This window comes from Aquarana catesbeiana, linkage group LG04, assembly GCF_042186555.1.
Source record: "Aquarana catesbeiana isolate 2022-GZ linkage group LG04, ASM4218655v1, whole genome shotgun sequence".
Classification (NCBI taxonomy): domain Eukaryota; kingdom Metazoa; phylum Chordata; class Amphibia; order Anura; family Ranidae; genus Aquarana; species Aquarana catesbeiana.
Window position 1 is genome coordinate 610,623,072 of NC_133327.1, and position 25,227 is coordinate 610,648,298.

At 41.2% G+C, this 25,227-nt stretch overlaps 1 protein-coding gene across 1 annotated transcript in view; it reads left to right on the plus strand.

Annotated features, from left to right (window-relative positions):
• ESF1 (ESF1 nucleolar pre-rRNA processing protein homolog) overlaps window positions 1-23,430 on the plus strand; it is a 104,698-nt gene extending 81,268 nt beyond the window's left edge. The window contains exons 11-14 of the mRNA XM_073628251.1: window positions 7,323-7,422; window positions 9,269-9,345; window positions 16,301-16,447; window positions 22,736-23,430. Coding sequence (XP_073484352.1) covers window positions 7,323-7,422; window positions 9,269-9,345; window positions 16,301-16,447; window positions 22,736-23,044 — 633 coding nt within the window. The 3' untranslated portion in view covers window positions 23,045-23,430. The remainder of the gene's footprint in view (window positions 1-7,322; window positions 7,423-9,268; window positions 9,346-16,300; window positions 16,448-22,735) is intronic.
• Window positions 23,431-25,227: the final 1,797 nt, after the last annotated feature.

Below are 25,227 nucleotides of genomic sequence, written 5' to 3' on the forward strand. Positions count from 1 at the left end.
CTGCAGACACGACATCATCTTTGGGGATTTCTTTGGGTAGGGGTACAAGGGAGGACATATGCAAAATGCCTCTCATGCAGCCGGCTCACTGCATTTGGATTGGGAAGTTGGGCCACAGCACCGTCTGGAAACAGAAGGGCTGTGATGATCTCTTCCTGGAATTTAAGGAAGGATCCAGTTCGTCCTGAAGCTTTTTATAGCGCATACGCATTCAGCAGAGCCAATTGGAATAAATATACAGACCCTTTTTTATACCAGCTTCTGGCCTTGCAGGGAATTAGGTATGGAGCCAACAACTGGTCGTTGAGGTCCACCCCTCCCATGTTAAGGTTGTATTTGTGGACACAGAAGTGTTTCTCCACAACACCAGTCAACGTTTGAATTTGGACTGTTTTGTCTGCGTGAAAGGAGGACAGAACGTGAACATTCTTATTTTCCCTCCACTTCACAGCGAGCAAATTATTACATCTCAAGCAGGCTCTCTCCCCCAGCCTAAGACGGGAATCTACAAGCCACTAGGCTAAGCCCCGCCGATTAGATCGCACGGTACCACATGCGCCAATTCAATGATCAAACAAGTGACTAAAAAGTGGCACGCTTGTGTAATAATTGTCCACATACAAGTGGTACCCTTTTCCAAATAAGGGTGACACCAAGTCCCACACATTATTACCAGTGCTCCCTATGTAGTCTGGGCAGTGCTCTGGCTCTACGTAACTATATCTTCGTTTGTAAACCATAAAACTATATGTAATGGCCTGTTGCCCTGTCACAGAGCTTATACATCTTGACCCCATATCTGGCACGCTTGCTGGGAAGATACTGTTTGAATGACAAGCGGCCAGAAAACTTAATCAGGGACTCATCAACGCAGACAACTTTATCGGGAGTAAACAAAGCTGCAAACTGCTGGTTGAAGTGGTTTATGAGGGGCCGAATTTTGTGGAGCCGATCGTATTCAGGGTCACCTCGAGGACGACAGAGTTCATTGTCATTGAAATGCATAAACCGCAAGATCTGCTCGTATTGTGTCCTGGTCATGGAGGCAGAGAACACGGCATATGGTGAATTGGGTCAGTGGACCAATATGACCACAACTCACTTTTTTTAGTTATGCCCATGAGGAGGGATAGGCCCAGAAAGGTCTTGCATTCGGAGACTGTAATAGGTCTCCAGTCTCTGGCAAGGGTCAACTGGGGATTAGCGGCGATGAATTGACCAGCATACAAATTTCTTTGGTCCACAATAGATCTATAGAGATCTTCTGTGAAAAACGGCGAATAAAAATCAAGTGACACAAAATCAACTGTTTCCACCTGAATTCCGGGTTGGCCAGTGAATGGGAGAAGTACGGGTGCTGCAGAAGTGGTGGGCCCCCAATTCAGGATTGGCAAATGCAGCAGGAAGGGCACTATGGGCTCGATGGCCTGTCTTTGTCTTCTTGGTGGCTGCGGGACACTAGTTGTGCTAGCCACCTCACCAGTTTGAACTGAACTTATGGAACTCGCCAAGTTACCAATTGTTACTGCAGTGCTAGATATATGACCAGGATGTACTAGGCCGATGGTGCTTGCTAGTTCACCAGAAGGATGAGCTGTACTAGTACTGGCTCTCTGCTCCATACGAGAGCATTGTGATTCTTGCACCTCAACAACAGAAGAACGGGGTCAGGTACGGTTGACCTTGGCAGGGACCACTACTCCGTCGTCAGAGCTATCTGTCAGGGTGCCGCTGCTGTCTACAAGTTCATATTCTGAGCCTGAATTTGACAGATGGGTGAGTTCCTCTTCACTCTCATCTGTCATGGTCAGAAACGTGTAGGCCTCTTCACTAATGTACCTTTGATTGGACATTTTGGCCTCAAAATTTACTGGTACAACTAGTGAGACTTGCAGGGAAAAAAAAGAGCACCTGACTGTCAGTGACTGCTTCAAACGCTACCAAAAAAAACTGTTAGCGTTCGCAGGGATCAGGCTTGACACTGCAAACGCTGCAACTATGTGTTTAGTGTTTTGTAAAGTGACCGTGATCGATTTATACTGCACTTGGGTGGGATGGGCTGGGCAGAGGGGCTAAACGCAGGTGCTAGCAGGTATCTGGGATGATCCCGCTAACGCTGTGTTTTTGGGAACCCTAAAGTATTGGGGACGCTAATATAGTTCTGATCAGATCAAAGATATCGATCCATTCAGACACTATGCGACTAAGGGAGGTGTATGGTGCGTGCATGGGTGGGTGTTAGCGCTACTAGCACTAATCTGACGCTGCCTGGGGCGACGCAGACCCTAAATGACGCTAAAACCTAACTGATATCACCCGCCGGGTGATCAGGGGGTTAAACCTTTTATTAGGTAATGTACGGCGAGTGCCCTGACTATAAAAAAATAACTAACCAGCGTCACCGTGACACTAATACAGTGATCACTGGTGACGGGGGGGGGGTAAACCTTTTATTAGGGGGGTTTATGGGGGTCCCTAGACCTATCTGGGCCTACTACTAAGTACCCTAACGCTGATTAGTGTCACAAATTATACCAGTACAGTGATCAAAGAAAAATATGAACACCGCACTGGGTGACACAGTGACAGGGAGTGAAGGGGTTAACTTGGAGACGCGATCGGGGGATGAAATGTGTGCCTACGTGTACTGTGTCAGTGTAGTGTTGGTGCAACCCACATTTGGATGTCCTCTCGCCTCTCTTTGGAACGGAAAAGAATTCCAGAGAGGGAGATGACATCACTTCCCCTGCCTGTGTTTACACTTACAGGCAGGGGAAGCATTTCATTCGTCAGAACTGATCAGCAGGTCCAGGCCAGAAATCATTGGCCTGGGCCTGGAGACTGATCGGTTCTGAAACTAATCCGATCGTCGCAGGCCACCATAAGGTAACTGCGGCAGCTGGTCGGGAACCGGTTAAAGCCTTAAAGCATAGACTATTCCTGCTGAACCAGCCGAGCTTTGAACCATGTATGGGCAGGTTAAATGTCAATCAATCAACTTGGGTACAAGCAGCCTGCCGCATTTTGCATGCAATTATTGCTAGCAGCTGTTCTAGCCACTAGCAATAATCACATTCCTCCAGGCGGGGATGGCTTCCCCTACCCCTAATGTTGGCTGCAACCATGGTTGCAGGAAAGATATTTGCTCCGTGTATGGCTGGCATAACTTTCAGTGTTGACAAGAAAATTGTAGTGGCTTAGAAAAAACACAATAAATTGTAGTATTTAAAGCGTAGCTCCTCCCAAAAGTGGAAATTGGAAGCTCTGCGTGTTTAAAAAATTAAAAGTCAGCAGCTGACTTTTCCTTTTTTTTAATACAGGCTGGAACTCCACATTTAAAGTAGTGTTTCAGACCTAACTAGCCATAAAAATTATTTCTGCCCCCCCACACACACACACACCTATGGCTTACCTATTTTCAGGCTGCTCCAGTCAAGTCATCCCCTGTGTCAGCCAGAAGCAATGTAAGGTAGAGGAGCGAGCACTCGACAATGGCTGGAAATGCCTAAGAGCGGTGACATCACCCATAGGTTTCCATAGCCCATCTGTTGTTGGCACTCTCTCCTGTTCCCCTGCAGCCGCTGCTGACTGACACTGGCTGGATTATGTGTAATTCAAAACATAACCTCCTGCGCTCAGGTGTGGTGCTTAGGGGTGTGATGGACTTTCTTCTCTGCTAATCTTGCAAGTACAAAGCACAATCGTCTTGCTGCCCTCTTAGGACTGTCGGTATCCTTGTGCAAACTACAAAACAACAAAAAAGAGGGCGCACTGACCTAGTGCATTACCATAATTTAAATTGTATTAAAGTAGAAAAACAAATGGGTACTCACAAACGTGTTTTATACAAGCATATCTAAAAGATACCTCCAATCCACCATACTCAGCTGATGGCATGGGAAGACCTCCTTTCAAGGGTCAGGCCCCCTTCTTCAGAGCCCATAAAGAATGCTCTGAAACAAGGGCCTGACCCTCAAACCGCATTATTCATTTATGGTCAGTTAGAGGTCCACGCCATCAGCCGAGTATGGTGGGAATGGAGGCGGTCTCATCGGTATCTTTTAGATATGCTTGTGTAAAACATGTTTGTGAGTAACCATGCGTTTTTCTACTTTTTTAATAAAATTAGAGTTATGGTAATGCACTAGGTTGGTACGCCCTCTCTTTTGTTTTGTGCTGGATTATGTGACCTGACTGGAGTGGGCTGAAAATAGGTAAGTAAAGTACAGTGTATCTGTGTGTGTGTGTGTGTATATATATATATATATATATATATATATATATATATATCTCTTTCTTACCCATGTTAGCCAGCATAGGTGTTAGAAGGGGAGAGGTAGCACTTTTAGGACTGGTTGGGTTTATCCTGGAAATCTACTTCAATTCTAACCTGGGATTAAAATCCCAGAAGGGAAATTCCAAAAACAATGGTAATGCCCCATTGGATTGGGGCTCTTCTTTGTAATAAAACTTCCCGACCCCCTAGAGTTTCCAGTGAAATCTTACAATAAAGTCCCACCACAAAATTCATGGTTCCCATTGTTGTGCCACAATATTTAAAGGAGAAGTATGGCCAAATCTTTTTTTGGCCCTACTTCTATGGTTCACAGGAGTGCAGTTTGTCCTGCACTTCTGTAACACATTTTCAGCTAACTGCAGGCCAAAGCCCACTGTTGGCTGAAATTACTCAGCCGGTCCAGGCTCTGGATAAGCAGCAGCGCGGGGGGCATGGTTGGGCTGCAATGTTGGGCACGGTGAGGCTGCAGTGGTGGGCATGGTGAGGCTGCACTGATGGGAACAGGTCACGCTGCACAGATGGGCACTGGTGCTGAGGGGAACTGATAAAGTTGTTGTTAATATTTATTTTTGTAACTTAATTCTGCATAAAATATTTAAGTGTCATTTCATGAGATAATTTATGAGGGCATGATTAGGGGCAGAATTAGGGGTGGGGCAAGGTAGGGGTTGGGCAACTGGTGGCGAGTAACCCTTGAGACCTGACTAGTAGCTCAGGACTTGAAATTTTGAGCCCTGTATGTGTGTGTAAAATATATATGTATATTATATTATATACACTGTATATGTATGTATGTATTATATTATAATTTTTTATTATTATTCTTTTTTTTTTCCAAGAAATATGAACTTCTCTCTTAATTTTACTAGCAAATATTTTACTTCTGGGATGCAACTAACGTTGTCCATTGGGGAGAATCCATTGGGAATTATTTATTTTTTTTTTTTTTTTACATTTGGCTCTGTTTGGGAAAGGTTACTATGAATTGCCAGGTCCCAGTCTCATCCAGCATGAGATATAACCCATATTGCTGAAGCTGTGTATATTTCTACCGCCTGCCACGTGTTTTAATGTCGGCCTGGCGCTTGTCTTGCACATCAATCACAAACATATGTGACAGGGAGAAAAATAAGCTTGTTACTGCTGTAGCTGTGCGTGGGCTTTGATCTTTGTTTTCGTTGTGTTTTGGAATGTTGGAGAGGCCTCAGAAAGCTCATTCGTGCCTGCGAACATATCGAAAGATCTCAGAACGTCGTCACACGGACGCATTTAGAGGAACGCACTACGCAACAAAACCTGCACAATCACTTTGAATGACTTCATCATTTATTTTACTTTTCCGAGAAATATCAAACATGATAGCAGTTATGGTATCCATCCCCACCAAGTCTCAGCATTTACCTTCTACATACTTCTATCTTTGCTGTGTAATATTTTCGAATGGCTCAGTTATTCAGCTCTTAGCTTGTGGGTGGTACAGCAGATAAGATGTAACCGATCCCTATATAGAAAAATAAATCTTTTGATCAAAAAGGAGAGCATTTTATATAACATGCAGACCAAGAAACCAGACCTCTTCAAAGCTTTATTAAAACTCTGTAGATTTGCCTGCTGTTTACCTGACCGTGTAGAAAAAAAAAAAGTACAGCTTGCACATGATAAAAAATTCCCCTGAGAAAATTATTTTTACTTTAGAAATAAATGTGAGAATCACAGATGCTGTTAGTTTTTCATCATTCCAGATTTGGAAATGTCCTTAAGTGACTTTTTACTTATTTTTTTATAATTTTTTTTTTCAGATATGTCTTCCCTCTGGCTATAAAAAAAAAAAAAAAAAGCTTTGTTTTACAAAATACATTATTAATTAGCTAATTGTTATTTCAGGCAAGTTTTATTCAAGTGAGTTCAAGAGCTGGAAGCAGTAGAATAACTTTGCAAAGAGCTGTATTTACTTAGTACTGCAACTACCAAAAAACAGAAAATGTAATGAATAATAACTGGTATTTTTTGATCAACCTACACAATCTGCTGGTTAATACTCAGGACTGGCCTTAAAAAGGAGCTCCAAGCACCCACAAAAAAAATAAAAGTCAACAAATACTGTAAATACTGGGGGTCAAACTTCCGACAGTCAATGCTCTCTGTTTAGAGTGGCAGGGAGAACTGAACGATCAACGGTGTTTGATCACTCAGTTCTTACCCTTAGAGCCAGCAGGGGACAGATGCCTAGGTAAGTAAGATTAAAACAATAAAAATGAAAAAAAATCAAATACTTCTTTTGTGTGTGTTAGTTCACCTTTACAGAAAAAAAATTAAGGGTGAACTAACACCGGACACTATCCTCAGCCCCCCGGTCTCCCTCTGTACTTATCTTCGGGGTTACCTTCTTTGTCAGCGCTATCAGGAAGAACCAGAAGGATTCTGATTGATCAGCGACATTATTGTGACAGCACTGACCAATCAGAATTCTACTGGTCTGTTCTGACAGAAAGGGGGAAGAAGAACAGGGGTTTCAAATCCCTAAACCACTGGGGTGGGTGGAGGAGTGATAAGTACAGTGAGGACCAGGAGTATGTAATAGTGAGCTAACACTTTAAGTTGCATGTGATCTACACAGGCCAGGCTGATGGTTGTTGCACACATATCACACAAGATTTGTGTGTGTCCTCTGCACAACTTGGCATGTCTGAATTAGGTCAAAAAAGAGCTTGTCTTCCACAATGCCTTAGTACGTTTTCTGTTCTGTAGGCAAACTTTGCTCCTTTACAACATAATTTAACTTGGTGGCGGGGGGCTAGAATTATCTCGGGTTACCTCTCATTGCAAGAGAAGGTTCATTGGTTATTTAATTATTTTAACAGGTCCTTGTTTTAATTTTGCCAAATTCCTTCATTATATATGAAAGCTTTCGTGAGTGCTTGAGATGCTGTTTTAGTTTTGTAGTTTTATTCTGCACCTTTTAATAAAGCCAGCCTGTAGCTTCCTCTGTGCTCATGCAGTGTGTCTACCACCATATGTTTTGCAGGGGAGCATAGAAGAAAAAGAAGATGATGATAAAGAAGATGAGATACCATCTGATGTTGATTTCAGTGATCCTTTCTTTTCTGAGGAATTGAAGAAACCAGGTAATCAGAGCATTGGAACAATCTGTAAGTCCTGCATTGTCTTAAAGGACACGGCTGCAATCGTTCACCTTTCTCAAAAGTTCTGACTGTCATGACAACCTCTTGTCTTCAATACCATCTGTCCGTGACCAGATCAAGCATGCCGATTAGGAATTTAGCCTTTCTTGCTGCATGTTCGATTCAGAAAGTTTGGAAATTAGGGCAAACAACTAATTAGCATTTTCAGTATGAGGTCAGCAATTATGGGTTATTTTAAATCAGTAATCAATATCAATCAATATTTAGGTTAGTGATTTTTAAATCAAAGTTTATTTTACCTTATTCACTGCATTTATGTGCAAAGCCTTGCAAGCAACTGTATTTATTTATATATATTCTGTTAAAATCTGGTGAGAGTTACTGACACTTAACAACACATTCCCATGTTCATGTGCAATCTTAAATGAATCAGAATGTTTTGTTGCACCACCTTCTTAAACAAAAATATATAACTCCTGTGCAAAAATAGCCGCTATTACTATCATAGCATACCTAAACTAAAACATCCTTTATCATGCCACAAAAAGGTAAATACAATACTAAACAGAATGGCGCAATGCCAAAATAAAGTCCTCAACAATCCAGTGCAATCCAAATTGTGATCCAAACAAATAACAAAACAGTCTTTGAAATGGTGATTTCACTCGTGCTCCCCCACCATCAGATATGCTCTTACCTTGCTACTAAGTGAGATCAAAAACACTTTTAGTCCTTCCAGGACTTATAGATGGAATTCTCAAGGTCCTCCTCCTTCCTCCTTATTGCGCCTGCATAGGTTCCCTCATAACATGTCAGATGTAGCCATAGGGAAAAGGAAGAAATCGCCAACAGTAGTGCTTATATCTTTATAAAAAGTTTTATTTACACTTCAATAAAACTACTCACATGGGATTGGTGCTTGCAGCACACCACACTTTCAACATTATTTCATAAAAACCGCCTGTATCCATGACACTGTAACAGCTCAGCGATCTGTATATATTTGCTTTCCTGCGGTGTAAGAACATTGTGACATACTGAGGGGCACACTGACGTCACAACGCTCATAGTCTGAAGGAAAGCACTATATTAAAAGTCTTCCTGGGAGATTTTTTGCTGGACCTGAAATATAAAACTTAAGGTACAGCTAAAGGAACTTTGGTTTGGATGGAATGGAGAGGGATTAGAAAACCTGGCTTTTTTGCAGAGTGTGTCCCATTAGGAAGATTCACCCTTTCTATTTGTCCTGTGTATTGTTATCACTAAGCGAGAATGTGAAATTGAGTTGTCACCAGAACAGAAATAATGGGAAAATTCTCAAAGGGGGACACTAGTTCTAGTGACAACCAAGGATTCCCCCACTTTCATGGGGGTTCCTCTTGTCCTCTTTTGACTATGGGACAGGAGGTGAAAGAGAATCTCCCCAATAGGACACAGATGGCAAAAAAAATGGATATGGGTTACAGCCCTCCATTACTCTATTCAAAAAACAAAAACTGTTTTGCTTTTAGTTCTACTTTAATGGAGAAACCTTTGCTCCAAGCTCCCTTCAATTCCGAACTTTTGACCAAAAACCTACCTATGGATTCAGTATTCCTTCTACTGCCAGTTATGTGATCAAAAGCCAAAAGCCTACATATTCATTTAGTGCTCCCTCCAGAGCCAGGTATGTGATAAACCACCTACATATTTATTAAGTCTCCACTTCTTTGTCAATCGTGAATTTATTGAAATTTATCTTTAACATTTTAATAAACTGATGTTTTTGGGATTAAAAATAGCATAAAACTACAAATGTCAACACATTTGATTTTGGAATCTATCGTAGGTATGAAAAAGAAATTTACAGCTGGCAAGAATGAACAGGCATCTTCTGAAGATGAGGAAGAAAAAGAAAAGCAGAAAGTGAGTATAATGGTTTAGTGTTTTCTCCTGTGAAAGTGTAGTTTTAGCGTAGAACTTTTTTTAAGGTTTTTGCTGTCTGTCCCCTATGTGGAGAGTACCCCCCACTGCCTGTCCCCGTAAAATGGCATAAAGTAGGGGCAAGGTTTTCTGACTAGACCCCAATCTATTAAAGTGTTGTTATTGATATTTGTTTATAGCACCAGTTGCATGCCCGTAAAACTGACTGCAATAGAAATCTGATGCAGTTTCTAATCTTTAACCCTCAGATCTAAAGCAAAAGCAATTGCCTTTAGTAAATAAACCCCAAAGTGTTTGGAGTTGTATTTTAAAGTAGATCTAAACCCAGTCTTTGAAACTTTTGAGAATGCATTAACCACTTCAGCCCCGGAAGATTTTACCCCTTTCCTGACCAGAGCACTTTTTACAATTTGGTACTGCATCGCTTTAACTGACAATTGCAGTCGTGCGACGCTGTACCCAAACAAAATTTGTGTCCTTTTTTTCCTACAAATAGAGCTTTCTTTTGGTGGTATTTGATCACCTCTGTGGTTTTTATTTTTTGCGTTATAACAAAAAAAGAGTGCAATTTTGAAAAAAAAACAATATTTTTTACTTTTTGCTATAATAAATATCCCCAAAATTAAAAAAAAAAAGAAACACATTTCTTCATCAGTTTAGGCCAATATATATTCTTCTAAATATTTTTGGTAAAAAAAAAAAGTTATAGCATCTACAAACTATGGGAAGGATTTATGACATTTTTATTTTTTTATTTTTTTATTTTTTTTTTTTTTTACTAGTAATGGCGGTGATCTGTGATTTTTAGCGGTATTGCGACAGACAGATCGGACACTTTTTTGGGACCATTGATAATTATACAGCGATCATTGCTATAAAAATGCACAGATTACTATGTAAATGTCACTGGCAGGGAAGGGGTTAACACTAGGGGGCGATCAAGGGATTAACTGTGTGTTCCCTCAGTGTTCTAACTGTGTGGGGATGTGAGTGACTAGGAGAGGAGGCATATAGTTTTTTCTACTTATTAAGAACAAACAATATGGCTCCTCTCCTCTGACAGCACAGGGATGTGTGTGTTTACACTGACAGCACAGGGATGTGTGTGTTTACACTGACAGCACAGGGATGTGTGTGTTTACACTGACAGCACAGGGATGTGTGTGTTTACACACACATCCCCGTGCTGGCGATCGCACCTGCCGACCACGCACATCGAGTCTCCCACTATGCAGCGGGCAGTGCGCCCTCTGGTGGCTGAAAAAAGGGTACAATGGACACATGTCCGTTGACATCCGCCACTCCATAGAGAGCAATGGATGGGCAGATGGGGACTGCCTGAAAAACTGACAGGCGAACCCGATTGGTCCATCAGTGTAAAAGGGGCCTTGGGGTACATTAATCACGGTATATTTTGTTTTTTACATCTGTCCTTGCATATCACAGTTTTATTAATGAGCTATTCCCTTCAGAACCAGTCCATTGTCAGTTTGAAGCTATTTTATTTAGGATTGAAAAGTTTTCCCAAGATATCCCTGGTAAGTTCTGCTATGACATTAAATCTTAAACTAAACCCTAGGCATATATAAGCAACACAAATTAATGCAGCTCTGTAATCATGCATACATCCCTAAATTGATTTCCTGAATAGAAACAGGGTAAATTGCAATTTCTGTAAACAAGAGGTGGAATGTAAGAGGAAGTAGTAGAACAAAGTGTCAGTTGGTTCATGTGCAACATGAAAGCGGGCTGATAAGAGGAGAAAACTGAGTAACATAGAACTCATCACTGTCTTGCTTCTCCTTTCCCTGTCCAGCAGCAGGGTGGGTGGGTCCAGGGTAGGTTTAGAGGAAGTAGGTTGGATGATGCTGGACACTTTGGGGGAAATCTCCAGATCTAAGTTAAATATTGCAGCAAAAGCTGGCCTTGTTAATTTATCTTTCAATGGGATATTCCTTGTTATCTTGTTGTTTTAGCGAGAGTTATGCTTTAACATCAATTAAACACTACAGAAGATTTTTGTGGGTATGGATACTTGAATGCTTTGCTGCTGAAAGTTTACCATTAAAAAAAATTAGCTTGAATTGTGTTTTATTTCCTCAGGAAAATTTAAAAGCTTCTGTCATTCAGGGCAACATGTCAGGTGCTCTCCCCAGGCCACCTTGGCTGATAGAGGACCCCTTGGAATTACTTATTACTTCCCGGTTTGGGGGAGCAGGTGACTACCTCCACTTACTCCCAGAATGCAGTTGTAAGGCCTAAGTGACCAGTCATCAGGCCCCAACACTGTTAGACCCCATACACACTATACAACTTTTGTTGTCTGATTTGCCTTTAGATTTACCAAAACTATGTAGTGCAAGGGCCTGCCTGATTGCATACAAATTTAAACTCTTAAAGGGTAGGTGCACCTTTACAGAAAAATCTGTAAGTTGAACTTACACAGGCCCCCTCCTCAACCCCCCCCCCCAATCCCCCCGGTCCTGCTGACCTGGACCGCGGCAATCTCCGGTTCTAAACCCCGGTATATCCGCGCCAGGAGTCCAGGGCTTAGAAATCCCCTGAGTCCTAAATATCCCTCATCAGGAGGGACGTTTTGGAGCATTCTAATTGGTCAGCGCCGTCACATGGGCAGCGCCTACCAATCAGCAGCCGCATAGCCCATCCTGTCAGCTATGGAGAAGACGCGTGGCTACAAAGAGCATTTCTAAGCCCCGGACTACTGGCGCGGATATACCGGGGCTTAGAACCGGAGATTGCCGCGGTCCAGGTCAGAGGGACAAGGGGCGAGGAGGGGGACCTGTGTAAGTTCACCTCACAGATTTTTCTGTAATGGTGATCTTACACTTTAAGGTTTGACCTCATATTATATGATTTTGGTAAATCTGAAGGAAAAAATCGACAGAAAATTGTATAGTGTGTATCCAGCTTTAGTTGGGGAGAAGAAAAGTCATTAACCCTGTGTAATCGCCATTACTAATGGACACAAGGATTAGATTTAGCAGGCGGACAGAGCAGTGGCAAAGCATAGGAAAGGAAGTATGAGTGGGTGACCTAGGAGACACAGGCTCTTATAAATTAGTAGACGCCAAATACATCTGGTTTCCGACGCTGATTATTCAGTGAATCATTTAACATGTAATAGAGATTTCTACCTTGTACCATCTGCTCTGCAACAGGGCAGATTTATGAAATCTGAATCAAAGACAACCAGAGCAAATCTGGAGTCCTTAGGAACAAATAAGATTTCATCCTTTATGGCCTAGGCGCATTCACTGTTGTAGGTGGCCGTTTCCATGTTCTTTGCTCCAATCTTCTTCGGGTAGAACCTCGCCAGTTACAGAATTACTTTTGTTCTGAATGTGCCGCTCTTTGTTAGGTTATAATGGTGTGAAACCTAGACTGGAAATAGTGGACTGTGTTGGATTTTATGGCTAGTTAAGGGGAAAAACCACCCTGCTGTGTAATGCTGGAAAGAAAAATGAAAGTTATTTTTCCTCAGATTGTTAAGTGAAATGCCTGTGGACTGGCAGGCGGATCACAAAACCACCGCAGTGTGTAATGATACATTTCATGGTTTGTTTCATCCGGGTAAACACATGACTCAGGGTTTCTATGTTCACTCGCTGTGTTCTGTCAGACACCTTTTGTGTCTGTGCTGGTTGCGTTTTTTTTTGTGTCCCCATTTCCTGGGGAGCGTTTACACTGAATGCTAATTAAATTACCTGCTTGGAGGCAGTGCTCTTGTTCTTGACAGTGATCCGCCATGGTGTATAACTGCTGAATTAAGCATCGTAGATGTGATAGGTTTACAGCTTAGTGGATCATTCTGCTTGCATTGGTTAAAGGGACAAATTTTGTTGTGGACATATACATGGGTCAGCTTTTATTATCCATAGAGGGTCAGAAAATACATGCATAATGACAGCAAAGGCACTTTGGGTGGAAACCCGCTACCAGACATAGTAAAAGATTGAAGTTTCAGGATTGTGTATGCTCACCATTAGTCTCTGTTTGGGGATTATATTTGAATTATTCTACTAGGTGTTTAATATAATACTAGGAGGTTAACTGAAGCAGACTGAACTCTGCAGACCATGCCAAAAAAACAATAGGTAGAGGACCAAGGACTAGCCATCCATGTTACCTGTGATCTCTCTGCAGCTGATCCTTCCCTGTTACTTACAGTGCCTTGTTCTGCACTGTGTTTCTGTGTGGAGGTGGCCATCTTGGTAGAGACAGGGCTTTACTTCCAGGGAGAACACTGTTGTAAAATTTTTCCTGGAGGCTCTAACATGAGGAAGTAAAGCTCTGCCTCCGCCAAGATGGCTGCCTCCACACAGACACACAGTAGTGACATCACCAAATCTTTCTTCAAATCTTCCAAGGCTAGCAACTGGAGGCAGCAGTGCCTTAGATATAACACTGCACACATACAGCTATGAGGCTGGAGGTATAGGAGAGCCTAGGCATCCTCACATACCAGGAAGTGAACTGTGGTTTTTCAGGAGGAAATCCGAACAAAGGGTTTGCAGGGCACTGCTTAGGTTTATATAATATTTAAAACGTTTCCATATAACATAGCAAATTTTCAGCTTTTAAGTGCAGTTTCACTTTAAAAAGAACCAGTCACCAGTTGACATTTTAATAGAATGAAATTTCCCATTTCTTGAACTGGTCTGGATAACTGTCCCTCAGAAGTCTGTCTTGATAACTTGTAAGAAAACCTTATCTTCTTGGTAGTCCTGACAAACTATTATCAACCCTGAGCTCAAGCAGGAGAAAGGTCAGCCTCCATTACATTGAGATGAGGTTTCTGCCCTGTAAAGGAGAGAATACAACAAAAAAAAAAAAACAGCTTACACATACAAATCCCCAAGAGATAAGAGCATACTGTTATAACAAAATGAATGGGTAGAGATTTTGATTCCTGAGAATGCTCATACATGGCAGTTTCTGTTTAAAGTTGCCTTTAGAATGAGTAACAAAGGCAGAATTTGCAAAGCTTTTAACACTCATAAACTGGGCCCTGGACACTCATAAACTGGGCTCTGGGCTAGTGTTTGCAGAGGTATTTTTCAGATAGCTTTTAGCTGTAGACCATCATTAACTAAAGCACAGGGCAGGTGTCAGATATTTTTCCCTAGCTCAGGAGGTACACTGGCATACTCCTGGACCCAGGTTTTATATGTTCTAGTTTGGACCCTACAGATAAGAAAGTTTATAATGGGTAACATGCTCCATTAGTGTCTGACATCAGTTGAATAGCCATTTTCTTTTTTTGGACGACTAACAGATACTGAAATAAAGCTGGTAATTTAAACCACAAATTGGAAGTGTCTGCTGAAATGGTCTTTGGTGGTCAAGTTAAGGGAGTATGTTGTCCTAACTAGACTCTAATTTGGAGGGCAGAGTGTAGTCATTTATAAGTTTGCATACTGACATTAGAATTACAGGGATTTTTTTATGGCAAATACTGAGGCTGCCATTTATGACCTTCCATGGGAAATTCTAAATCCATGGCTATTATTCTGACACTCTGGGTTCAATAGTTTTTGCTGACTGGGTAAATAAATTAGCAAAGTCGGAATGTCTCATCTGCTTACTAGTTTTAGGTAAATAACTCATAAAATATTAAAGCATATAACATAGATTGATGCGCTCTGATACAAAGTTCAATCAATGTGAGAAAAGAATTTTTGTGCTAAAAAACCAATGTGAAAAAAATTGCTACCAAATTGCTAAAAAAACTCATATATATAAAATCGCAAGTATATGAAAAAATTGCAAATATTTAAAAACTGTGTTCCTCCGGTTATACAAATCCACTGGAAGTGGTGCGATATCTCCAAAGTAAACTAAGCAACAATTGTGTATAAATATACTAAAAATGTGTTTACAAATAGTAATCAATCCAAATTAGTGCCAATAAATAAGTAAATTAGATATATTCCCTGTGATAAGTGTTAAATCCTCCGTAATAAAAAATAAATAAATGATAAACTTATAAAGGTGCAATATATATACAATTGATGAGTATAAATAGTGCCAATAGAATCTGATTGAATATAGATGATTAAATTCATGAGATAGGATAAGTAGCAGGCGACAGTTCAATCCTCAGTAATCTGGGATATCTGGATTTCTGCAGTACTTATTTGTTCACCCTCCTGAGCTATTTCTTCCACAGCCACAATGAATGGTAATTTTCTCAGTATCAAGTGGTTTTATGTAAAATAAACAAAGAGAGAAAACATTGCGCAATATTGTTACAATAAAAGTTCACAGGCAAAACAGCACAGGGATACACTCACGTGTGCCTGACTTGTTTTAGGTATGCAGATAAGCAGATCTCAGCTGGCTTGTAAGGACAAGGCTTGCTACGCAAGCTGCTGCTGCTTGATACAATTTATTCAGCAGACTGTGTCCTAGGCTCCTCCCACGCGTTACATCACTGACACGTGACTTTCTCAAGGCTCATAAAATTTTCTAACTCAGAGCCAAAACACTGATTGCTTGATAGCCAGGCAACCAGTGTTTTCAGAATTAGTCTGTACCTCCATATACTTTCATGACCATTTTCCTTTAAGAAGTACTGTGCCGCAAAGAATAGCTCCCACGGAGCAATAGGGTTTATTCCGTTTTTTTTATTGGTTGTTTGAAGTACCACCGTTTTGCTCCAGAGCATTTCAGCATCCTTATATTGCTTGATCTCTACCTAGTAGGGTTTAAAGGCAATAAAAGCATCTTTACAGACCACTACATGCCTCCAAAATCTCTTAAAGAATAAGCTGTTTCTCATAATGAAAGGAAGTTTGGATTGTCTACAATTCTATGCATATTACTGGTATACATACTGTAACACTTCAAGTTACTTTTACAGAGAGTTTCATTGTGCAGTTCTGATATGGAGATACATGATTTCTGTGTCTTGCAGGCAGAGATGGCACTACTCATGATGGACGATGTGGAAGATGACCGGAAGCATTTCAACTATGATAAGATTGTGGAGCAGCAGAATCTGAGCCGCAGTAAGAAGAAAAGGCTGAAGAAGAAGGAAGAATTAGTGGAAGACAATTTCCAGGTATATTGTCGTCTTCATCTAGTAACAGTGTATATGAGTACACTTTTATGGTGCTCTGCTAAAATTCTTTCTAGAGCAATGTGGTAAACTACCTTATTCTAGACTACATAAATGCTATAAAACCAGATCTGGATCGTACACTTTCCGACCGGAGCATAAAGTAATAATTTGCATGGATCTGCCTACTATCTTTATGATGAGAAGAAATCTTATCATAAAAGAATGACATTCTTTTTTAGAAAGGCAATGCTATACTTTGCCTTATATTGGATCAGAGTTCTGGGTGTGACTTGCAATCATGTTGGAGCAGTAAGGGGCCATTCCCAAACTGTTTCCACGAAGTTGGGAGCATGAAATTGTCCAAAATGTCTTGGTAAGCTGACGCCCTAAGAGTTCCCTTCACTGGAACTAAGGGGCCAATCCCAACTGCTGAAAAACAACCCTAATCCCCCCCTCCACCAAATGATTTGGACCAGTGCACAAAGCAAGGTCCATAAAGACATGGATGAGCGAGTTTATGGTGGAGGAACTTGACTGGCCTGCACAGAGTTCTGACCTCAACCCGATAGCACAGTGATGGCAAACCTTGGCACCCCAGATGTTTTGGAACTACATTTCCCACAATGCTCACCTACACTGCAGAGTGCAAAGTGCATGAGCATCATGGGAAAAGTAGTTCCAAACCATCTGGGGTGCCAAGGTTCGCCATCACTGCGATAGAACATCTTTGGGATGAATTAGAATGGAGACTGTGAACCAGGCCTTCTCATCCACATCAGTGCCTGACCTCACAAATGCACTTCTGGAAGAATGGTTAAATGGACAGCCTTCCCAGAAGAGTTGAAGCTGTTATAGCCGCAAAGGGTGGGCCAACTCCATATTGAACCCTACGGCTTAAGACTGGGATGCGATTAAAATTTATGTGCATGGAAAGGTAGGCGTCCCAATACTTTTGGTAATATAGTGTAGTTCAAGATATACTGTACTTCTCAATTCAGTTCTCAAATAAGAGAAATCTGCATTTCTGCCACTAGGGGCACCGCAGGGGAAAGGCTCCAGTTTAGTTTGCTTGTGGGCTCCATCTTGTACCTCCTACAGTTTAGTGAATGCAAGTTCATGTGCATGTAAAGGCAGGTGTCCCAATACTTTTGGTAATATAGTTTATGTGCCCCTGACATACCTGGATGTGTTAGGTGCTGAAGATTCTAGGGATGACCTCAGCGCTGCAGAGAGTGAAGATTGGAATCAATTGTGATAGGTAATAGTAAGTACAATACATTATTTGAAACAGTATCTCTCTTTAACCTGTTGGCGCTGAGGGCACGCAAATATGCGGACTCTCGGTGGGTGGGACTTAGCGCCGAGCGGTCGCATATTTGCATGCAACATTGCAAAACCAGCTGTGCTGAGAGCGTGCGCCCTGAGCACTTTTCGGCACAGTCACCGACGGCCAGCAGAAAACTCCCGATCCCTGCTTGCGGTCAGGAGCTTTCTGATCATGTGACTGCCAATCACGGTGGTCACATGATCATAGACCCCACCCTGCCTCCCAGCATCTGAAAACCCCTAAAGGGCCAGGAGGCACTCGCACCAAAGAAAGAATAAAGCCACACAAAAAATGTTCTCACTGTTCTTATAAGGCCCCTTTCACACTGCCACATCTGGAAATCCCTTTTGCTGGTTACACAAATGTGTAATAAGGGAGCTCTCCACCCACTACTCCTCGGTTTTACAAGGCATGTATTTCACTGGTCCCTGGCTAGCAAAATCATGTATTGCATCTTAGGCCACTTTCACACTTGTGCGACTTTGGACATCAGAGTGACGTGGCAAGTCATAGCCTATGATTCCCAATAATAACCAATCATATCTGCGACTTCAAGTCGCACCGACTTTAAAGTAGTTCCTGTACTACTTTGGTCCAACTTTGATGCGAGTTGAGGTCCATAGACCTCAAGTTTACATAGGCATTCCCTGAAATTGCTGTAAAATCACACAACTCAAGTTGCAGCAGTGTGAAAGGGGCCTTATCTATACAAATGTCTTGCTGTCCGAGAAGAAGCAATTCTGAATGGGCCTGATTGGGACTATACAGGGGCTCTGGGAGGACTAATAACTGCGCAGAGAAATCATAATAGGAGACAATGTTTTAATGGAAATCTTCTTTAATATAATGTAAAGTTTTCTAGATATGCAACTTTATATTTCTGAGCATTAAAAGCTTTAAAGTTATGATTATCTTATTTTATTCTCTGTTGACTTTCTACCTTTGCTTTAAAACCAAAAGCACATTCAGTATAAATGGTAAATGAATCCATGTCTCCAATATTGAGGTTTAGGGAAGAGGTTTTTCATCCCAAGTTTTTATGATAGTGTTCCTCAAAACAGCTTATACAACCCAGCTATTGTTGTCTAGTTTAGTTCTGTTCTCCTCTGCCCACAAATTACTGCTTACAGACATCATTGTCATTATTTCTAAAGAAATATAATAATTATTGATTTCTTTTCTTCTAAGATTGTATCAGTGCTTTTCTTGCCCAGATGGCTTCAATTTCTTTTTCGTTCAAGAGCTAGTCCATGTAAAACTATGTTTTTCCTGTATTACAATTCTACTGACTTTGTTGCAGATTTAGACCCCTTTCACACTGCCGTGACTTGAAAGTCACATGATTTTACAGCGATTTTTGCTGCGATTTCAAGGAATGCCTTTGTAAATTTCAAATTGCATCAAAGTCAGACCAAATTAGTACAGGGACTACTTTGAAGTCGCACAGATATGAGTGGTTATCATTGGGAATCGTGGGGTACGATTTGTCATGCGATTCTGATGTCCAAAGTCACAGGAAAAGTCGCACAAGTGTGAAAGGGGCCTTATATGTAAAAATTTATGTAAAGGGAAAAAAGTGTAAATCATACTTGAGCTTTATCCATGCAGTGCTAAACAACAGGTTTGTTTTAGGCTCCTTTCACACATGCAGACCGTTTGTCTGTTTTTCATCCATCCTTTGAAGGATAAAAAACGGACATCAATGCATCTCTAAGGAAAGACGGATGTAAACTGATGACCATCCATTTACAGTATAAGCCGAGTTTTTCAGCACATTTTTTTTTAGGCTGAAACACCCCCCCCCTTTCGGCTTATATTTGAGTGAGGGTCTCAAGTGAGGGTGCAGCCTCATTGTGCCCATCTGCAGCCTTACCTTTGATAACTAAAACAGCGGTTGTCTCCCTCTGTGTCATGCAGTCTGTTCGGCAGCCGTCCATTGTAACAAAGCCCCACCTCCTCCTTGTCCGTGATAGAGGAACACTGATACAATGCTGGGAAACTGTATCAGTGTTTTGTCTATCACGGATGAGGAGGAGGCGGGGCTTTGTTACAATGGATGGCCACCGAACAGACTGTATGACACAGCGGGAGACACCCGCTGTTTTAGTATGGCTGCAGATGGGCACAGTGAGGCTGCAAATAGGCACAGTGAGGCTGCAGATGGGCATTGTTTACCCAGTAGCTGCTGCATTTCCCACCCTAGGCTTATACTCGAGTCAATAAGTTTTCCCAGTTTTTTGTGGTAAAATTAGGTGCCTCGGCTTATATTCAGGTCGGCCTATATTCGAGTATATACGGTACATCGGTTTACATCCGCCAATGTCTGTTTTTTGTAGTTTTTTTTAAACGGTTCAAAGCCCTATTCTGTTAAAAAAAAATTGAACAGACGAAAAACGGATGTAAACTGACAAACGGTCTGTTTTTGCATTGGTTGTGGATGTAAAAAAACGAATGTAGTGATGAGTGACTGATTCAAACTGATGTATACTTCATATGTTCTTTCTTTGAAAAAACTTGACTGAACTGATAAAATGAATGGTCTGCATGTGTGAAAGAGACCTAAATACTCTCCTCTCTAGCACCACATACTACCCTTTTCTTTGATTTCGTATTGCTAGGGTTAGTGCTAGTTTCTACTGCTGATTGACAGAGCTGGCATTTAGTTTGATATCTAACAGTTGGATGGACGATTTAAGCACTAACTGACCATTTATATGATAAAATAGACATCTCAGCTGGGGGACAAAAGGCTAGATCTCCGATAACCTTAACTAATGGAACACTAGTGTGTTCCATGGCCATAGTAATGCTCCAGGCATTTTATTCAGAACATGGAACTCAATGGGTATGTCTTTGATTAGAATACATGAGATCACAATGTTCAGTTCCTAAAAGATGTATTTATGGGAGGTTTATAATGTTGATGGCGCTTGTGTATGCTATAAAACGTTGTGCCAACACAGTTTGTGTCTGCTCCTATCCAGTAATAGAGTTCTCCAGTCTCTAACCAGTTATTCTCAAAATAAAATCTGTATGATCCTGAGCCAGTAGATTCCACGGAGTTATTTGTTTTCAAGATGTTGTTAAACAATGTCAGCATGATGCTATTCATGACTAGGGGATTCCTCTCAATCAAACATCAGTCAGATGAAAAAAAATAGGCCTCCTTTTAGAGGACACTTAATGAAAGTATGATCTGTTGGGGTATGGCAAGGTGAGCCAATCACACCCAGAACTCTGATTTAATATAAGGCAAAGTATAGCATTGCCTTTCAAAAAAAGAATGTAATTCATTTATAAGATTTCGTTTCCTCATAAAGATAGTAGGCAGATTCATGCAAATTATTCCTTTATGCTGTGGTGAGCAAGTGCACAATCCAGATCGGGTTTTATAGCATAGATGTAGTCTAGAATAGGTCAGGCCAACTTTTGTTCTTGATGAGCCAAATACAGGCCAGGAGTTTGGGACAGACAGCATCATTTTACCTAGCAAATTGCTACTTAATCATTCGTTATCGGTTATTAGAGAAATCTTAGGATCTTTGAGGATCTTGGCTCTTGAATGCTGGCATTCTGAGGTGCATTCAGGCGCATTTGACCTGCAGTTAAACTCTTTTGCATTCATATAGACTTGTTAGGGACAGAAGCAGTTCTGATGTAAAAAAAAAAAGCAGTCCACAAAGGCCTTCAAAATGAGCTTGTCAGGAAATTAATATGCAAGTGATCTCTAAGTGTTTTTGAAGGTTGGACTATCTGCGTTATCCTTTCTTCACTGTGATTTACAAAGTCGTAACAGTTGTGCTCAATAGGCTATTTCTCCAACAGAGGGCAAATATACGACTGATCTGGCTGAAAACGGTCACCTCATGCCTTTTGGTTAAATATAGCTGTCTGTGGTTTTGCCTCTCTCCTGTCATGACTATGTAGAAGACTTGCACAGCATGGACATCTGTTCTGCATGCAAAATTTATTTTACGCTTAGCCTGCTATTAAAAGTCAACGGAGATTATAATGTCAAGTCAGTTCTGGTAGGAAGAGATGGAGCTTTGTGTGGAGTGGTTATTTGCAGACCTCAGAGCAGAGAAACATTTTCAAATGAATGGATATAAAGGTTTGGTTATTTATTGGGTCTGCTGTCTGGGATACTTTCACTTTCAAAACATTTTTGTTGAAAAAATTCAAGGTACAAAACATAGAAGAATTTTTGAAATAGCCAGGAAGATGTTAGACCACTGGAAAGTAGCTGCTGAGAATGTAAAAACATCCAACAGCATAAATAGCATATAATTAAGCAAAATTTGTAGCCTGCAAGTTAGAGTAGGTTTCAATAAGCCAGGTAAATTTATCACAAGCCACAAAACAATAAGCAGACATCAAGTCTGAATAAACATGATCTGAAAGAAGGAAATAGGAAAGAAGGAATGATGTCCATGGTGGGAAAGAGGTGGGGTAGGGGAGTGAGCACAAAACAGACACCCTAAATCTGGACTGCTATAATGAGTTATAGCTTTCTATGGACAGTGACGGATGGGCATATTGTATCCACTGTGTCCATATCTGGGAGAATTTATTTTGCATGTCCAGCAGGATGCTGGCCAGTTTCTCATTGATAAAGAACCCGTAAATCTGCTGACGAACTTCCAGGGTTCCAGGCTTTGGCGATAGTTAATTTTGCCACTAAAAAAATGTATGTCACCAATTTGGATTGGGCATTCTTCGCACATAAAACTGTGCTGAGGCTCTGCGGCCAACACTGAACACAGTTCAGCAGTATATACAGTCAGTATATGTATGATCTTCATACCCGGAATTTCCGGTGGAAAAATTTAGTGGGAAAAAAGTTTTGAATTCCCCATGCAGAGCCTATTGCCGCCTCACTGAAAAGGATGATTTTTTTTCACCTTGTGAAACTGCACTACCCTACAGAGTTATTTGATAACATTTGTCTTTTCTTTCTTCAGATCAATGTTGACGATTCAAGATTCCACGCCATGTACACCTCTCATCTATACAACTTGGATCCTTCAGATCCCAACTTTAAGAAGACAAAAGCAATGGAAAGAGTTTTGGAAGAAAAAGCTAGAAGAAGAGAGCAAGAGCAGAAAGACCACACGGAGACCGTAAAGACACATTGGACAGAACTGGAAACTGTGCCGAAAACAGGAACATCATCTGCGAAAACAGACCCATCCCTTTCTTTATTGCTCAAGTCTGTCAAGAGCAAAACCCAGCAATTCCAGGCTTCAAGAAAAAAGCAGAAAACAAAATAGCTGTGCAATATACATAACACTCAGCGTCTGCAAACATTGTGGGGCTGCAGATTAGACTGACAGTCCAAACAGGCCTCCCTGTGTATATAGCAGCACATAAATAAATCTTTTTTTATTAAAGTGAGTATTACAGCGATAACGGAGGAGCCAACTCAGAGATTTGTAGTGGGTTGCATATGGAATGCCAACACAAAATATGTTCAACCTGCTTAATTATATGCAGTTGTTTATGTAAATGATATGCATCTGAGGTACAAATGCAACTGTATATTTTTCATAATCACTAAGGAACATAGAAGAGGAAAAGCATGAAAGAAGTGTTATGCGTGATTTGTAAATCTCCCCCACGGACTGTTAAAACATGAAATATATAATGTTTACTAAAACGTATGCGTCTGATGCTTTGTTCGTTTTATTGAGTCTATTTATACTATAAATTAGCTTTTTTTCATTCAAACATACTTTGATTCTGTACATTTTGAAAATAGGACGCAGCAGTGAGCGTGCATAAATGCCCTTAATGCCAGACTTGCTTGAATTATTGCAGGAATGGCATCCCTTTTGGTGTGAAAGAGTTGCAGTAAATCCGAATCAGGTTTTTAACTGTACGAGACATATTGGGGCTGCCTCCTTTACAAGTTGACTTTAAAGTGGTTGTAAAGGATACATTTTTAATTAAAATAATAAACATTATACTTGCTCTTTGCAGTGGTACTGAACAGATGGGTTCCAAATCCCCTCTTCTCCCACTAGCGCTCTTAGCTCCTTCTCTTCTCTGTGCGCTACCATATTCTTATGGTGGGACCCCTGCGGGATCGCTCCCGAGCCAAGCTGTGTGCGTCTGTAAATACAACATGGCGTGGCCCCATCCCCCGCTCCCTTCTCCACAGTATTTGATTTACAGCAGCGGGAGCCAATGTATTTTTATTTTCTTTAATTGTACATCATGGGACACAGAGCCATAGTAATTACTATGTGGGTTATAGTCCACCTTCAGGTTCTGGACACTGGCACACCCTAAACAGGAAGTTGCCTCTCTATATAACCCCTCCCACTACTGGGAATATCTCAGTTTTTTCGCCAGTGTCTAAGGTGTTGGTAACGAGTGAAGATGTGCTGTGAAGTCATATACTGCTGGGTTACTGCTGGTAGAAGAACATTGGCATGCCTCTTCTTCTTTTTTCTTTTTTTTTTTTTTTTTTTATTCATTAAGTCTTTTATCCAATTCAGCTGAAAAAAGCCTAACTACTTTTTACTAGCCTTTTTTCTTTCTTAGAATTCATTTTGGATTTTTCTTTCCATTCTTTTTAATCAAGATTTCTTCTTTCATCACTGCTGGTGTCTACATGGCAAGTATCCAGATTGGCTTTTCAGACTTTGGAATGCCATACCCAGACTCCCTTGAAATGGACATGTGGGGTTGGCTTGGAAGTGACTTGTGGTGCTTTCAACACCTCTGTGTACTGGTAAAAGTTAGCGGTGAAGCTCTGTCTGGGTTTAAAGTCGTGCACTGCTTCTGTGCTTGCCCTGTTGAATAAGCTTATTAGACTGAGTATCGGGAGCCTCCTCGTTCTTTGTACCACTAGGTGCTAAACTTCCTGCCATCGGCGGTTTCAATACCGAAGGGGTTATTGCTAAAGGGCTGAGCGCTCACGTCATGCTTTTTAGGTGAAGTGTCACAAGCCTGCACTCCATGCTCTTTCATGCCACTCCGCTTAGAGGAAGCATTGTCTTGCTGTTGCTCCTGCTGAGCAAAAGCGCTACATGGTTCTCCAGCCCTTTTCTACTGTCTGCCTACAGAGAGTGAAGGTCATTATGAGCATTTAAACCCCAATCGGCCACCAACTGCCTGGGTTTATGGGTACTGGGTCCTTGCCTCACGCCACACCTTGGGCTAGTTGCCCACTGACAGTGACATGGTCACGTCTGGCTTTCTGATCCTCATCAGTTACAACCATCTAGGTTTGTGAGTACCTGAGGCTTTGCCTCCTACATGGACCCTAGTGGCATTACTGTCACACGGTCATAAAATATCTGTACCTAGACAGTCCTGCTATCACAGGGGGCCCCAGCTCACACTCTTTCATTGATTCTGGAGAGGTTTACTTTGTTCCTTTTGAGGGAACTGATACCTGCAATCTGGAATTCAATGACCCCATGGTTATAATGTCTAATTCATCGGA